Source organism: Myzus persicae, unplaced genomic scaffold (genome assembly GCF_001856785.1).
Source record: "Myzus persicae strain clone G006 unplaced genomic scaffold, MPER_G0061.0, whole genome shotgun sequence".
Lineage (NCBI taxonomy): Eukaryota > Metazoa > Arthropoda > Insecta > Hemiptera > Aphididae > Myzus > Myzus persicae.
The window spans coordinates 162,925-181,382 of NW_019100581.1; the positions used below are offsets into that span (position 1 = coordinate 162,925).

General features: G+C 31.7%; 2 protein-coding genes across 7 annotated transcripts; both read right to left on the reverse strand.

Annotated features, from left to right (window-relative positions):
* Positions 1 to 5: 5 nt before the first annotated feature.
* LOC111034431 (probable RNA helicase armi) lies at positions 6 to 8,459 on the reverse strand. 2 transcript variants are annotated; one of them, XM_022315691.1, is made up of 15 exons: positions 8,283 to 8,459; positions 7,777 to 8,213; positions 7,445 to 7,707; positions 7,191 to 7,353; positions 6,893 to 7,053; positions 6,633 to 6,776; positions 6,420 to 6,566; positions 4,556 to 4,676; positions 2,880 to 3,042; positions 2,065 to 2,581; positions 1,520 to 1,716; positions 1,206 to 1,373; positions 862 to 1,148; positions 554 to 799; positions 6 to 487 (listed from the first exon to the last, which is right to left on the reverse strand). In XM_022315691.1, exons 2-15 carry the CDS (start codon positions 7,888 to 7,890, stop codon positions 155 to 157), a joined length of 3,024 nt encoding a protein of 1,007 aa, XP_022171383.1. In that variant the 5' UTR covers positions 7,891 to 8,213; positions 8,283 to 8,459; the 3' UTR covers positions 6 to 154. The 2 variants fall into 2 exon arrangements, with proteins under 2 accessions (XP_022171383.1, XP_022171375.1); XM_022315683.1 differs by having other exon boundaries at positions 7,777 to 8,459.
* A 2,748-nt stretch (positions 8,460 to 11,207) lies between these two features.
* LOC111034622 (trifunctional nucleotide phosphoesterase protein YfkN) lies at positions 11,208 to 17,830 on the reverse strand. Of its 5 annotated transcripts, none has more exons than XM_022315932.1 (9): positions 17,644 to 17,754; positions 15,700 to 15,866; positions 14,403 to 14,634; positions 14,254 to 14,340; positions 13,622 to 14,176; positions 12,626 to 12,889; positions 12,203 to 12,453; positions 12,005 to 12,132; positions 11,208 to 11,936 (listed from the first exon to the last, which is right to left on the reverse strand). In XM_022315932.1, the coding sequence occupies exons 2-9, from the start codon at positions 15,829 to 15,831 to the stop codon at positions 11,570 to 11,572; spliced, it is 2,016 nt and encodes a 671-aa protein (XP_022171624.1). In that variant the 5' UTR covers positions 15,832 to 15,866; positions 17,644 to 17,754; the 3' UTR covers positions 11,208 to 11,569. The 5 variants fall into 5 exon arrangements, with proteins under 5 accessions (XP_022171624.1, XP_022171638.1, XP_022171608.1 ...); XM_022315946.1 differs by having other exon boundaries at positions 15,700 to 15,862; positions 17,644 to 17,746; XM_022315916.1 differs by lacking the exon at positions 17,644 to 17,754 and adding an exon at positions 17,139 to 17,596 and having other exon boundaries at positions 15,700 to 15,862.
* Positions 17,831 to 18,458: the final 628 nt, after the last annotated feature.

The window sequence follows — 18,458 nt, forward strand, 5'->3', positions numbered from 1 at the left end:
AAATTATAAAACATTTATATGTTTCTTTAATATTGGCTGTGAAAATACAATATATTATATTATTAATTAAATAACTTAATTTAAACAATCTTTGTGTATGAAAAGTAGTTTAACAAAACAATTTAAATTGTGAAAAATTGAGAATGATTTAACTTTATTTGGTAACATTACACCCAATATAGTTATCACTTTTGATTGCTTCTAACAGTACAAACTTCCAACTGGAATTCATTTTCATTGTTGCTGGATCTCCAATTATTATGAGCAATGATTTTGCCCTGGACAATGCGACATTGGTGCGTTCTTGGGCAGCGAGAAAACCTAAGCGGAATCTTTTATCTTTTTCGTGTCCTGCTGTGGATTTGCTCCTAACTAGGGATATGATAATAACCATCCTCTCCTGGCCTTGGAACATTTCTACTGAGCCTACTTTTGGTAATTTAATATCTGGATGGTACATTTTCAGTAACTCATTGATTTTGGAGACCTAAATCACACACAGAAAAAAGAGAATGTTATAAAAGTTTGAACGGCATATAACATGATTATTTACTTGAGAAGAGTATGGGGTAATAATTCCTATGTCATCAGCAGATATTCCCGATTTCATTAATCTTGTAAAATACAATAAGACTTGGAAGGCTTCGTGGGGATTAAACCATGAAGGACAACTGGGATCTTGGCTATCTTCGCCAACGATACCATGCACAATCACTGGTCCTTTACAACCTATGTCCCAGTGAGTATTTTCATTCAAATTGTTTAATAATATTCTTTCCTTTGCATTGTCATTCAATATCTATAAAAAGCAGCATTATATGAATATCATTTTCTTAGACATTAAGTGTTGTCATTACTTACAGTTGGCACTAATAATGATTCATAAAATAATTTACTGTAGTTTAACATAATTTCTGGCAAAGATCGGTAATTCTGAATTAAGTGTGTAATAAGTTTTGGGTTATAACCATTAAATTCTGAAAAACTGTCAGGATCTCTCAGGTATGCTGGGTAATTAATAAAACGAGATAACATAGACATTCCCAGACCACCAGAGTGTTTTGCTAATAATGACATAACAACAGGTCCCAATTGCTTGGGATCTCCAGCCAATATGACTTGACCATCTCGGTATGGATCCAAAAATGCTATAAAATCAGTTGTAAAAATGAAAATATTTTTAAAAAAATTTACTAGACACATACTAAGTGGTAATAATGTATCTGGTTCCGTTGATTGTCCAGCTTCATCTATAAATATATGAGTGAAGGTTCCACTCTTTAAGCCCATCAAATACATTAATCCAGCTGTGCCTTCGGTGGCAAGAACTATTCGTAACTTGAGAATATCCTGTTTTCTAATTAATCTGGTATCTAAAAAAAGGTGAGTATTTGAATTATTTTTAAAATACAGATAAATTTTATCTCCAGAGTGTTAATCTAATATAAATAATACAAGCGATTTAACATGAAATGAATTACCATTATGTATTGTCAAATATATAATTATTTCCTGTTACCTGATTCACCAGCATGATATGAACTCTCAAGTTCAGGCAAAGCACAATATTCATCATAATCCATGTCATAAGACGAACCAATAAAATGATTATAGCCGACTAAACGTTTCATAACAGTGTTATTAAATAAACCAGAGTTTACAAGCTTAGACAGTAACAAGTCAACAGCAGAATTGGTTGGAGCACAAATCAACAATCTAAAAACAGTTAAATGTGAGAAAGTTATGAAAAGCATGAACAATTTACTGACCAGTATCCCAAAAAACAGGTGGGTTGTTATAGTAATGATTGTTCAGCAGTACAAGCGCAACCAGAAATTTTCCAGAAGGCCCATAAAATATATTTTTATTTTATTGTTAAACAGTTTTATCACAATTTACATTAATGCTGAATCGTGAATACAATTTGTCATTTGATATAAATACTTAATTGTAGCTCTACAGAGCTAAGACACTTCACCCGGGTAGGGTTACTATTCAGCAGTATTGTAAAAAGGACAGTCATGTTTGAAATAAGTTGAACAACAAAGAATTTAAAATACTAACTTGCTTTTGGGAAATTCTTTGTATACTTGAATGATACTTTCTGTCATTGTTATTGTTTTACCGGTTCCGGGGGGTCCGTAAATAATATAAGGCATGGGTCTTCCTTCACCTTTCATTATGTTAATGACAGCACTTTTTTGTTCAGAGTTCAATTTATTGTTAAACCATCTGATCTTTTGCACAATCTTTGGTTGTGGTAACAAAGTATTGGTATCTTTTTTTAAATTATCCTCATAACTGTTGTCTGAGTTTATCTTGTCATGGCTTAGAATCTTCAATTTTGATGGCTGGTATTCCAAGGTATCCCTGTATGGAAACAAAAATGATTCGCCAAGTCTGTTCTTTTTCCACATTTCATTGACTACTTCATGCAGTTTTCTATATGGCATTCTGGCGTTAAAAAAATTCACACTATAATCCCAATGGCCACATATATTATGAAATTCTGGATCGAACTTTAACCATATTTCATCTGCCAAAACCTTATGGATTATGCCTTCATAGATTCCACATTCACCTAATTTTCAAATTTAATCACCTTAAGTAATGTCTATTAAAACTCATTATGACCTCAAAGCTTCATAATATAATAGTATAATACAAATTGATTGATTTTAGAAGTTATTTTAAATAGTCAAGTCACTTAGTACCACCCTTCATTAAATATACAATTATTTTATATTTATGTATTTTAATCAATTTACTGTCAACTAGTACTAGAAAACAAAGTTCATACTATTCTATTTATAATAATTATTATAAAATAAACATTTTTAAGCCAATAGAGATTAGTCTGTTTAGAAAAAAACATTTACCTAGTCTTTTAGTACAGTTTGGTGGATCTGTAACTGTAGCTCGATCACCAGTGATTAATGAAGGCCGTTGCTCAGAAAGATCGGGTATTTTCAGAACTAGATATTCACCTGCATGCTCAAAATGTATTCTTTCTTGTGCATATTTTTGAAGAGCTGCAGTAATCTAGAATTAATAAGAAATTATATAATTTGATATGATATACTCTTTACACCGTAAGTTGACCCACTCGCTCATCAAAAACTGGTCATGGCCACGCATGTCACCACAACTGCACATGTTATTTACATTGTCCTGCAACTCTCATCGCCAAACACTTCTGTCTAATCATAGACCACTGTCAACCTAGGGGTCTGAACGTTTTGGCAGCTCAATATAAAAGCGCGGAAATGGGTCAACTTACGGTAAACAGAGTATAATAAGTATGATAACAACTTAAATAGATAAATAAATATTAAGAAAATAGAAATGATCATATTACACTTCACGGGAAATCCAGATAGAGTGTAAAAGCAGATTTAAGAGTTGCTACATTTAGTTTTTTAATTAGTTAACATTTAAGCTCAAGTTTCTCATTAAATTAATAATAATGTTATTAAACTATCCTTATTGTATGTCTTAAATTATTCAATCATTCATTATTTTTTTATATTTCAATTTAAAAAATACAGTAGAGCCTCGATAGTTCGGACCCCCAATAATCCGGTGAACGCGGTAATCCGGACGGCAAAATTCCATTGATTGAAAATTAAAAGTATTGTTCAGAAAAAAATTACCGATTACTATACTAAGTTCTACATGCATATTATTATAAACATTTTTTTTTTGTAATTCATTAGTTTAGTTTTAATTTAATTTAATTATTATTCTTGTAATTTAAAATGCAATAAATATAAAGATGGTGAAATTAAAGTTAAATCTTAGTCATTTGAGTAGGTAATTTTGAAAAACCTACGGTAATCCGGAAAATCGATAATCTGGATGATGCTCGGTCTGAATTTATCCGGACTATCGAGGCTCTACTGTTAATTTATGTTTCATTGATATTTTTTAACACGCAACAATTAAACTAAATTAATTATTTTACAGACACAAATTAATTAAAAATATAATAATAAATATTAACAATGTTGCAATATAAAAAACATAGCTATGAAAAAAAGTTTGTACAACTGTTTGAACAGTTCATTGAAGGAAAATATATTCTTAAAAATGCGATAGTAAGTATTTTTGTTATTGAATTTAAATATGTCAATGTTAATTTCTTATAGCGGTATACATTTATTATCTTATGTATATTAAGTTCTATGATTTGAACAAATGTGTATATCTAACTGTTAGATAAAATTTATATCAAAATATAGTATTAGTATTTCAAAGAGGACATTTTATAAAATAGTTTAATAAAAGTACAAAAAAACTGGTTGATAATAAAATATTATAAATAGTTAGTCTTAGTGATGGTTTTAATATTTTTAATTTATTAAATTAATGTTGTATATCACAATTAAAATTTATCAACTTTGGAGAATAATAAACTAGAATAGTGAGTTATAGTTTAAATACTTAGCAACAAATTATTATATAAGATCAATTTTATATTTTAAATCATGGTACAACACATCAATGAATAATAACCAATACTTTAATATTAATAAACAATTATTAGGATACTTACTTCTATTTCTTCCATAAATAAAAGAGTGTGATATTTTGCTTTGTAATTGTCATAGGTAAGAACTTCAAAAGCAGCTGGATATAATTTTATAATATTATTTTTAACTTCAGTTGCTATGTTTCTAAATCAAAAAATCAAAATAATAATAATTTGTAAATACTTCCATGCCAAGTTAACTTCAAGCAAGTTCCTTTATAATTAAATTTCAGGAGTTCTATAGGCTGAAAGTAATGTGTTATAACGTTTGAATATGTTCACATACACACGATGAATCAAAAATTGTATTGTTTAACAAGTTAATGTAACATTAATGTATATAAAGAAATTAGAATTTAAAGTACCTTCAACCTTTTCTAGACAAATAACTCTGCAGTCTAAAGTAAACTAATATTTTTTAAGAAATATACACAATTTTACAATCAAATATGTTAGAAATATTACAATATATCATATTTTGCTAGTTTTGTGATACTTTCAAATTATTTCATTAAAAAATTATAGGCCTTTGGATCAGAGGCTAAATTTAAGACCAGGCAATTTAAAAATGTCAGGGATAAAATACACCCTGTAACTCAATTTAACAATGAAAATTTGGGTGCTAGTTTGGTATGCGCTCTACATAATATATGTCGTTTTATTTTATTATTGGTTGATTTTCATTCACGTTCTGGATGTCTTCTAGCAAGGAGAGAAAAAGGTCTGGCTTGTCTTGACAGTAAAGTCACCAGCAATAGTGGTCAAGATGAGACTGCAAATGATTTAAAGGAACACCCCTCATTTTCTTTAATAAATTAATTTTTGCAACCAACCATGACCTCTCAACGTTTTGAGTTGAGTTCCTGTATTTGTATCGACATATGACATTTGGTGATTTACCATCTTGTGTACAAAACCACGGCTTGTGAGACACCTATATGCAGCCCATTCATCAGAATGCATTTTTGATTATGCCTTGCATTTACGTTCCATTATCAGTAGCAGTTTCTCAATCGCGTCAATGAACACAAAAATAATGGCAATCGTTTTCATTTTAAAACCAAATTTGCCAGCGAAACAAGCTTCGTCAATTTGAATTTTACTTTGTGCATTTTCACATTTTGTCCTCAAAACAGCTGTGCATACTTCTCAGCACATACCAAACAGTCGATCACACACTCATTGCTTCTTCCTGTCCGATCTATTACCATTTGTCTGGGTAATTCCAATACAAACATAAATACAAGTTCAACAATTTGCTAAGTGTCAACCCACTGTTGCAAAGTTGGTTCAAGTCAGCAAAATGAAAAAATCTGTTGCCAGCTCGTGCCGATCTTGTTATCTGACAGCCTCTTTTTGGACATCGACAAATGGGCATCCACATCCGCATCCCATCACGGCATTTCGGTGTCATATTTATGGCAAGAAGCGTTGTCCTCGGCACTTTTTAACAATCCTTTTTTATTTACTAAAAACCGATGACGCACAATCTCATTGGCCACAACTGTAGTGTAACACTCATGAAACATCATCACAGCCATCATAATTAACAAATAATACACAAAAAAACAAAATATTATACTATATAAATACTAAATATAACTTTTAACAATACTCGTGAGTGCTAGAAAAAGACTGTAATAAAACCTACAGTATTTTATTACTACAGTATAATTAAGTCAAAAGAAAAAACCAACATATGATATATAAAAACGAGGCAGATAACGCATGCCCGACCCGACCGAGTGTAGAACGGCAAAACCTGTAGAGCGCATACCGAACTAGCACCAAAATTTGTTCAATTAAATTAGGTTATTTTTTAACATGCTCAATATTATCAAAAAGTACTATAATTTTAAAATATAGATGTAAATTAAATTTGCATTACTGATTGAATTTTCCATTTTCAGACCAGTAACATTTCGTCAACTGAGATGGAATATTCCAACTTGATAAACGGACTGCTGAAAACTGAGCTCTAGCACGTTTTGGAACACCAGAAACTATTGGATCATTTTGCAGTTCAAATAACCTCCTGTATGATTAAAATATAGTAAATTACAAGCTTGTGATGAATAGATTTTTTAGCATTAATACTAACTGCATATCAATTTCTCTCTTAGAAAATAAACCTGAATTATATGAAAGAATTAGTCTCGGATCAGTGACATCAATGTTTATGCCTACTTTGTAAGTAATATCTTCAAAAATAAATTCAACTTTTTCAGTAGATTTTCCTAAATACCTTGAAAAAAAAATTAACTGTTAGTACCTACCAATGATGAGAACATATTAACATTTGTTAACTATTTTTGGTTGGTGGTTATTACAAAAGAAACATGCACAAGGATAATAACATACTTTCCTTTAAGCGTAATGTCAAAAATATATTCCGACTGCACACCAATTGTTATAGGTAATTTATTTTTATTAACAATTGACAGTTGTACTTTATTTCCTCGCATAGTTTGATAATCATTTAATTTTTTCTCCTCAACATAGCTATTATTTCTAAATAAAATCTAAAATGTTAAGTGAAACATACATTTTAATAATATATCTTGGATCAACATAAATATTTTTTTGTACTAAAATAAGATAGTAAGATTTTTAGTACAATAATAACCACGTTTATAAAAGAGAAATTAAATATTAATACCTGTATTATTGATTCTTCTTCAAAACCAATTACTTTAGGCATGTCACCCAACACTTCAATACTCATTTGATTTTCGTTGTCATCATTTTCGATAATATCATCATCTTGGGATGTTGGTCCATTGTCGTTGAGAAGAACACGGACAGATTCATTTGCTCTGAGTCTAAAGGTATTATATTAATACATGATTAACAAATGGTATGTGTAATTAAACTATTTAAACCCCTATTTAAACACACGGTTACAGAACATACACATTGGGATGATGACGAGGACCGTCTTTGGATAGGAAACAACTTGCAACCCTCCACTCCGCATTGCTATTGTTCTTTTCCCTGTAAAGAGATATCCTGACAGAACTGTTGAGTTCGATGTATGGGAAATTTCGGATTTCCTTCTCAGTTTTTGGCTGATAATGGTATTTGTGGTCAATGATACATTTGTCAGTGTCTAATATCTTTGTCACTGTACCGTTCACATATCTGATGTCTATTGACGGGTTCAAAATGCACGATATCTAAACAATAAAATATTGGCAGGAGTGTAATATACCAATAAAGGTATTTTCTAAGGCGACAGATCTTACCCAAAAGTCGTTGTCCGCCGTCACATCCCTCTCAAAAAAAATATTTTCGGGCACTTCATTCATTTCGGGTTGCCCGGTCACCCAACTCCAGATGTTGTTCAAGAAGGACGTCATGATCCCAAACGAGCGTGGTAACCAAACGCTATTTCGGGGAAACCAGTGGATGTGAAATTCACTGTGAGAGCACACAGCGAAAAAGTTTCAACGATATCCGCTGGCTAGGAAAATGATATAAATGTGCACAACCACAGCGTACAAACTACACAGTGATCATAATTGTTTCGAGTCACACAGGAGGGCATTGACACAAATACACAGACTGACACACACCCGTCGAGACCAGCGACGTACGGTTTTAGTTGATAATCAAATAATAATCTATTATTTACGCGACGAGCTCCTGGAACTGGGAAAAAACCACTGTGCGTAGTGCGTACCTACATGATAATATATTAATATCGTCAACGGAACAGGAATAAAATGCAGTAATTATGATTATTGTTTACATCGCTGACTGCTGACATAAATGATATTGCATTCCTATAATTAATAAACTCGATGTCCCTAAAGACTGCCGAAGAGTAATAGCCCACCGGTCATCGAAACTAACGACGAATAAATAACGAATTTGAAATACTGAATATGAAATGACTGACGAGAACGACCATGTGCGATGTATTATCTAACTTCGTGCTGGTAACCATATACCTAGTATCATTTCTTTAACATTTTATCATCGATATATTTATAGTTTGATTTTGATATATACATTATATTTGTAATATCATGGTTGAAATTAGTATATTACCACAGACTATATATAATTATTATTACTATATAATTAGTATATATCTATGGATATTAAGTATATCTTAATTCGTGATATCTATATGTATATTAGTATATATATACTCTGAGATTAGTATATAACTATTTACTCACAGAGATAGTACATTTTCTATTATAATTATAAAAGACAAACACCACTAAGGCACTATTTTTTATAACTCACTCATCGCTGCATCCAGGGCCGGATTTGACCGAGGGTTTTAAGGGCACTTGCCTCGGACAACCGGAAGCCGGAATACTAAAAAATTATTATAACTTGAAAAATGAAAAATAAAATAAGTATTGATATTGTATTCAGTGGCGTAGCCAGTGGGTCTGGTAGGCCCGGGCCTACCCACTTTTCCGAAAAAAAAAATATTTTTTTATCCTATTAAATGTGTTTGACTATAATAATATGTTGAAAAGTCCAGAATTAGATGGATTTTTAATTATTAAATTCCAGATTTGTTTCGTCCAGATTCTTACATTTTAATTATACGGGCTCTCTTCATTCGTTACAATGCGGTCACAGCGACTGGCGTGCCTGGGTCAAGCAACCACAGACTTCTATAATTACACTACACTATTGAAATCTGTGCACGCGACGCACTGGCAGGATGCGCTGTTGCGGTTGGCGGGAAAACAGAAAAACACCAGGGCGGCAGGGCCCTCCATCGTTTGCGAACGGCGAGCGACACGACACCAATCGGCGCCGGGCAAAACAAGCGGCGCGACGTCGACGGGTGCGACACTCACGACCCACGTGAATTCAAAAAGCTGCGAGTTCGGACACGTCACAAGCGGCGGGTAGATGACCACGTCGCATGGCACGATAATGTCGTCAAAAAAAAAAAAAAAAAATGCGTGAAATACCACGGCGGGCCCGCGCCGGACGTAGTAAAACATGTCGTTGTCGCCTAAACACTATTTTGTCGACGAATACTTTTAACCGGGGAAGGGAAGAGCGGTAGACGCACAAAACAGCGGACCACGGCACTCGAAATGGGCGCGTACGCGGCGAACGGACGCGAAGTGCAGCGAACCCGCGGGGACGAGAAAACGACGGAGTGGGCAAAGCTTCGGACGGAAATGTCGAAGAGATTGAGATGTAGGACGGCGCGGCGTGGATAAGTCCGTTGGCCGGCCGCGCACGGAGCTGGTGCGGGGCGAACCGGTCGAAGGCAATGCACCTTTAACCGCGACGTGTGGCATATCAGTAGCGCAGCGACAAAACGTTAGCCGGACGAATGTCTTCGGCAGCACTGCCATAGTAATAGCATTGATTATAAATACTAGTATTTATAATCAATGGTAATAGGCATCCAACTAAATCCTCCGAGCTAAGGTGGAATAATAATGGACAATGGACAATTATTATAGGTATTGAACGTTTCAGTAATGTACTTATTTTGCCTATACAATACGCCGGGAAACGTATTATCTGTTTGCGCGAAGTGTGTTAGACAATTTATACATAACTGTCGTATTACCTACTTGGCGTAACCCATGCCAAAGATTTGTTTTTTTTTTAAATAAATATGTTTGTAAGAAACCGTACATGCAATGTTTATAACATTTGTAAATTGTAATAGTAATATAATACCTATGTAACCAAGGGCAACCTATTTATAGATATCTAAACATTTTTTTTTTCTTTTATTCGATCGAAAAAGACACAAATACATAGATTATTATTGAAAATTACCTTTTTTCACTATCCATCTTCTTTAAACAAAGCTCGTGTTGGAGATAGAAAGTTATTATAAATATGATAGGTACTGTAATTGTATAATTTAAAAGATACCTACAGAGTTCCAAGCACATATAAAGCTAAATAAACAAATAGGGTTTAGAAATATTATTAGGAAATTGTACATGATAAAAAGAGAAATATAAAATACAGTAGTCTAAGATACACGAATAAAATCTCCTATAGATTAATATTTACGAAGCTAAAATATAAAACAAAATTACTGCAACTCATTATTATTTAACTATAGAAATAAATATTTATATATTAATCCTTTCATCCCCAAGTATTTTTTCTATTAAAATATTCTTTTTTCGTGAACTGAAAAAAAAATGTATGTATGAGTTAACCTTAAGTTAGCTATAAGGGTTGAACAAATACCCTATAAACACCTTCCAAGTGTCAATTAATCCAAAGCTACTACTTTTACTAAATTCGATCTAATAGTTTTTGAGTCTATTAATTGTACAGACAGATAGATAAATATCTATTATGTATATATATAGATCAGTGGCATAGCCAGGGAAGATCCTGATGGATTGCATCTCATATATGTAAATATATATTTGGTTTATGAACTTTACTATTCTCAACTCTGCAAACAAACATAACAAATTATTTTTATGAGCAAATAAATACACTTTTATTAACACACAAGTTTGAAAAATAATGAACAAATTCTCAACATATTTTTTATAATAGTAATAATAAGTAATAACATAATAAATTAATACCTAGTCAACAATTTTAATATAACATTAAATACAATGTAAATTAAAAATATTAATCATATTTAATAACAATAATTACATACATTTTAAGTTTTAATAAAAACAAGTAATCCCATTATATATGAATACACTATAATAATATAAAAAATACAATTATTATAAATCTTCATGACTAGAATATTTCCAAAATATTGCATGTAATAAATGGACATTGTTTGAGGCCGGACATGTTAAGCTTAATGTTCACAAATTAACAACTGTTGTATTTTAGTTAGTTTTACAATATATTTATTCGATTGAAAATAATTTTTATTAGATGCTTGATGAATCATCAGTCAGAATTAAAAATAAAAACAATAATAGAATAGTGTAGAATAGATTAATAAAATGGAAAATGGTAAATTGCCCTCTTAATGAATTGGCTGGAAAAGGAACAAGAAATAATTTAAAAACATAAGTACTATCGGGACCATGTTTGTGGCCTTTATGAGTGGTCAAAGCTGCCTTGAGGAGAATTGTTTAATTCATCAACCTCCTGTATAACAGATTCATCTTCCAAACGCTGTCGATCAATTAACATCTCTTGTCTAAGCTGTGCAGTAAGCTTAACAATTCTGTTTTGAATTTTTGGCGATAGTTGACAAGTTTGCTGTTCAAGATCATCAAAGCTAGCACGTCTATTAATTTTGTGATGATGATGGTGAAAATGATGAGTAGAAGATGGTGGCGATGGAGAATGTGAATAACCATGATGATGGATGGATAAACTTGGTGACGTTAGGGAACCTCTTCTAAGTGGTGACGGCCCACCTTCCCATTCATTTCCTTCCATTGACTTCACCAAACTATGTCTGTATACAGTTAATTTAATTATTATAAATTATATACATTTAAAAACCTGAAACACAAGTAAACCAACCTTCGAGAAAATGTGACTAAGCTTTGTCTGTGTTTGGATAATCGGCGTGATTTACCTTGCCGCATTTGTATAGCAGAAAAATGATTTTGGATGGCTAACCCTAGTTCAGGACATTCTTCATCATTTACCTGAATACAAATAGTAAAAGTGATAAGAAAATATCAAATACTAGTACAATAGAATAAAATACAAACATACAATAATGGGAGAGTTCTTTAACATTGTGTACCCATCACATCCATTATGTAAATAACATTTGGTTGCTAACTTGTAAGTCTGATCACGAACAAGGTACTCGTCTCCTATTCTAACTAAATCAGGTTCAATTCTATTACCAGGTTCTGCTTCTGGATCGAAACCAAAACTAATTCCAGATACTTGAGGGAATCGTCCTTCTGTTTTAGGATATTTACAAACACTATTTTCTAATGCTTCCAAAATTTGTTGTCCTGAACACACAATGTTAATAGAATAATTTTATTTATATATCAAATATATTTATAATAAAAGCAGAATTAGATCAATTACACATATTCCATTAATCATTATAATGATTGCATTACACACAATTTGTAAAACTACATGAATAACAAAATCTTGTTGGTAAAACGTTAGATTTACCTGTTACTAATATAACAATAGTAGGATCTTGCATTGGTACAACATTAACTAGATCACCCAAAGTGAAATCTCCTGGAGGATGAATACGATCTGATCTAAAAGTTCCTGAATTTAAAATTACCAAATCCGCGCCTGTGGCTGCTAATAGAACATCACACACCCAATTTCCAAGGTTGGTTTCTCCAGTTCTAATTTGACTAAAACGGCCATCTAATTCAACAGTAAATGTACCTAATACTTCACTCATTTTTCCTTCTATTGTGCCTGGAAAATAAATTGTACATACATTTTTATTTACTTTTAGTAGTATTTTATTAGTACTTTATACCGAATAAAAATTACAATCATAAGATTCTTATTGATGCAATTATTAAAGTAATTACAACATTCATATTAGAATTTATACAATAAGACCACTAGCCGAGCAAAGACTTGCCAATAAGGCTAATCGGATTAATTCTAATTTTTTACCTTTAATCAGTTTAACTATTTACTGAGCTCATGAATTCTAACAATTCAGATTTGTTAATTCTTTTATTAATCAATCTAAAAATAATTGCCGCCCTTAAAATTTGAAAGTAACAAATAGGCAAATGTACTATTAAATGAGCTGTGATTAACTAACTATGTAATCCCAAGAATGACTTATGCTCATTAAGACTGTCTTTGATAACAATTGGAATACATCCAATTAGTATTAATCTTAAGATAATGATCATCTACTAATATAATATGCATGTTAATGTATGATTATTTATTACGCACACACCATAAGACTTGTCTAAAAGATCACTACTGATCCTATTTTTGTGTGCACTATAATGAAAATGTGTCATATAAATTTAAAAAGTAAAAATGTATTACAATTTTCCAAAAAAAGTACACCTTGGTCCTCCTCAAATCCTAAAAGTTTGACTTACAACAAAATAGGTTTGCAGCAAATTTTAGATTATTACATGTATTAGAAACAATGATAAATAATTATTTGTTACAAACCTAAGTAAGAATCCAAAATTTCTTTCATGGCAACGTCTTCTTCAATATCTTTAGTGATTTCTATTCTTTTCACTTCAATCGAATTATTAGGCTCATCAAGGTTGATAGTGATTTTAGAAAATTCTCTAAAGTCAGTTCCGCTCTTAATGATATGTCTGCCATTAATTTCTCGTATATCATAATTGTGATCATGACCACCAAGAATTAAATCAATTTCATCTACATTTTCGGCTAATTTAATATCATTTGGCATGCGCATATGAGTGAGAGCTATAACATAATCACAGCCATCTTCTTTGAGTTGTTTTCCTAAAGACCGGCCAGCTTGCACAAAGTCTATGAATGTTACTTCTTCTGGGTCGATAGTAGCTAAAGTGTCTAACCACTCACGTTCGACTAAGCCTACTAGTCCTATTCGCTTATTATGCCAATCTAAAAGATGTGTGATTTTACCATCTCCTAAAGGTCTACCAGTCTCATTATCAACAACATTGGACATCAGCCATGGGAATTTAGTTTCAGAAACACGTTCTGATAATACTTCAAGGCCAAAGTCTAAAAAAACCAAAAGATAGGTAGGTTCAAGTAATAATCATTATCCATTATGAATCAAATAATTTTTTAAAACTTACCAAATTCGTGATTACCAAAAACAGCACATTGTGTGCCGAGTTCATTTAACACCTTCGACATTTGTTCACCTTTAGTAAATGTGCTCACTGAAAATATTTATAATTTGTTTAAACAAGTTTTAAATTTAAAGTAAAATGTTTATTCTAACATATGCTGGGAGAAAACACATCTCCGCTGAATAATGTCATAGGTTGTTGATGAGCAAAAGATTTGATCATTGTTGAAAACCTGGAAGCCCCTCCGCATGGTTCTTGGTCTCTTGGTTCAACATTATAGACATCATTGAAGTGAAGAATTATTAGAGGTGGAGTTGCACCAGATATATGATCAGTCATTGTACTTAGAGTTCGCAAACTAGCGTGCTGTACTTCTAATGATGCCTAAACATGATAAAAATACAAAATAACTAAACTAAATTTTCATAAGAATCATACAGCAACTACACTGGTGTAAAAAATATAATAATGTACCCTGAATGTGATAACTATTTTTTAATAAAATATGACAATGAATCGTAAGAATACTTCTTATCTGCTTATTATACACGGAATATAATTTAGTAAAGCAGAACGATTTAGATAAAAGATAAATTAAATTGGAGTAGAGTATCCACAAATAATGATTAAATATATACAGGGTATTGAAAAACAACAAATACAAATATTGACATAGTAGGTAATAAAAATTGAGTTTTGTACTATGATTATACATTCAAAACAATATTAATTTATTCATTATATTAAAAAATTATTTTGAAAAGAGCTTGAAGCTAGACAATGCTCCTTATTTTTTTAGACGCTAGCAAATATAGATAATTAAGGGCATTTTTCTAATTTTAACCACTCACAATTAATTAGTCTGTGTTTAGCAAATGTTAAATACTTATACAAAATGCCTATGTAACCTTGTACATATTAATTTTAAAAAAATGTATTATTCAAATTCTATTAAAAATAATTTTTCTCAGCATTTTTATAGAACTAAACTTAACAAAACAAATTACTTATTAATTATTATAACCTAATAGATACATGACATTTTGAAATTTATTCATTTTGTTCAAACTGCAATTAAAAATTTCCAAAATCAACATATAGGCAGGCACCTAATTTTAACTTGAAAACGATTAAGCTTGCTAATTTTCAAACTAATTTGTCAAATCGACAACTTTTATTTAGGGGCTTATAGAACTGTAGGTCCACTAGGTTTAGACAAAAATGTATTGTAGCCATAGAGACAAAAAAAACTATTTGGTTCTTTGCTTAACAAAAAACTAAAATTATATATTCAAAATATAATTTATGTAGGTACATGCTATGAATAACAGTTTAAATATTATCAGATAGGTAGCATATTTTCAGTAAATTATACTAGTATAAATATTATATGCACATGTTTAATTGTTCAGTTACACTCAACATTTTGTTAAAGTAAATATAATATACCTGTTTAAGCCAACCAACAACATTTCGAACCCCAGTTGACATTTGGTTTGTACCAGAAAGTTCAACAGCAGTAGCTGTAGAAGAGTCCACAAACTCGTCCCACTTTGATCTTAGACTAGATTTGGTAGCCATGCTGTTAGATAAGTCGACTCCTTTGGTTAGACTAGCTACAAAATTATGGTGTTAGGCAATCAATTATAATTATTAATAGGGATAAAATAGGGTCCTGGGTCAACCATATTTTGGTTCAGTGTACTTTTGGTAAATTAAAACTCCAAAGAAATGAGATAAATTAGAATTATTGAATACAACATGTTGATAATAATATAAATATTATACTAATTATTGGAAGGTTGGTTTTTTTTCTCTAGATAACTTAATGGTATCAAGAGTTACCAAGAATAGATTGCAATTTAAAATAATGTATAGGATAAAATTCTAAGCACTATACTATAGACTATATTTTCATAGTCTGTGGCAATACTACAACTATGTAGCTTTGATATAGTAGATAGTTACATACCAAATTTAATAATATTGAACTAGTTTAAAAAGGAAAATCCAAGGATTTTGTTGCTTGAAATTGTTCTATAAGGACATAATGAGAACAAGACAAAATCGGGGTCAGAAATAATTGTCTGAGGAAGGAACACCTTATACAAATAAACACGTTTAATATGTCGCAATGTTCTTTTTATGTAGATATAGGTAGGTGTAAGAATAATAGTATAATGAATATAATATTGACATGTGCCAATTTATTGTATTTGCATACCCTAAAATCTAGATAATTATTAAAAAATGTATATTTTCCTACCTAGGAACAGGTAAATAATAAAAATACTGAAGGTATTACATTTATAAAAAAAAATACTTGAGTTATTAAATTCTCAATAGAGTTTATAAGTAAAAGTTAAATTTTGAAAGTTTTAAAATAAAAGAAAGAACGATTTTAAGTTAAAATATCAGTTAGTTAGTATATTAAAACATAAGAATTTACAAGCAGATAAATGGTATTACCTAATAAAATAAAAAACCCATTCAATCGACAGATTGATGTTTATTTATAAATTTAGTAGCTTACTAAATTATAGTTATAATCTACTGATAGTAATAATTGCCAAATTTATGAAATTAAAAATAAGAATTAGCAAGGAAGAATTCCATAAAAATAATAAAATATACAATTTGGCATAAATTTGGTTTTCAATTAATAATAGTACAATAAATACAGTACGAAATTTTAATTTTAGACATTGAGCATGCATACCTATACTAAATTGGTCAATGTCAAGTTAGTAGAAGTTTATTCTAAAATTAGTATTCATGAAACCATGAAAATGGTAACATTTCAAATTGATGCACATTAGGAATTAAATGGAAATTCAAACCGTCAGACTACCTTAGTACAGTTGTAAAAAACCCTGACAAACACCTGCCTTGTGACAAATATGCGACTCCGATAGACGACACCGATCATTATACCCTCTCTAGTGTCCTCAAAAATCTATCGTTTTGTTTATGGACTCACTCTTGTGCATGCAACACCATGCAACTGTTTATGACAGTTATAATAACAATAATATTTTATACTATCGAATTAAAATTCATTTTTGACACACTCATGGTAAGAAAAAAACTAGAAACAAAGGGTTACAACAATAATAATAGTGAAAAAAATTATAATTACAATTACAACAACAATAGCGGGTATTGCAGTAGACAAGAGCGACGTCCGCGGACAAGTAGGTCAGGGTGTTTCTGTTTTCGCAGTTTTCGAGCGGTATTGATTTTCGATTTCCACCGTTTTCCCCCCTTTACACGCGTATCACCGCTGCAGCGGCATATTTTGAATCGCGGAAAAGCGGAGAGCGCGCGCGCGCGAGTACACTTCCTGTGTTCCGAAAACAAACAATAATAACACAATAAATCACAACGTCTTACCTGTTTCGTATGGCCGATGGTTTGTGAATTATTATTGCGAACGACAACGACTACGACGACGGATCTCGGATGGCCTCCGACACGGGGAGGAGACTGATCGGAGACCCTGACGGCCGGACGCACCACAGAGCCGTTTAAATCGCGATTGTCGATTGACACTGCAATAGACATAGGTACGGTGTTTTTGTATGTAAATTTCAATTGCACTATCAATCGCAGTATCAATCGCTGTGCCGATGTTTACTTTTCGTCGTCCGAGCAAGTCTGAACACGTCGAGACGATAGGGACACCATATGATCCGCAGTGCGCTTCCAACCTCCTTGGCCGTAGAGTGGCGGCATTATTCAAAAGCGAACGCGCTCACGTCTTAGTATTTTAATCGCGACGCTCGTTCAATATATTATTGTTCTATTTAAAACAGTCTTTCTCAAGGTGGGCTATAGCGCCCCCCCTGTGGCGTTGCTATTTGATAGCATCCAGGGGGTTGGTACAAAACTCCGAGAAATGTTGACTAGTCATTAGTGTAATCGTATGGTGCTGTAGTCTGTTGGATGTGACGAAATAAAAATTTACAAAAGTCCTAGCTATTTTTTTTTCGTTGTTTCCGTGTGACGTTCCAAGACTGAGAACACTGTTTTATAACATTTAAAAAAAAGCCTATGGGGGGCTCTTGTATACTCCCATGAATCTACAGAAGGTAAGCTTAAAATATGTTTGGGGCTTTTAGAAAATTATTGATTCTCAAAGTGGATGGTGGATGAAATAACTTTGAGAACCTGTGAATTAAAACCTAATCAATAACATATCAAAAGGG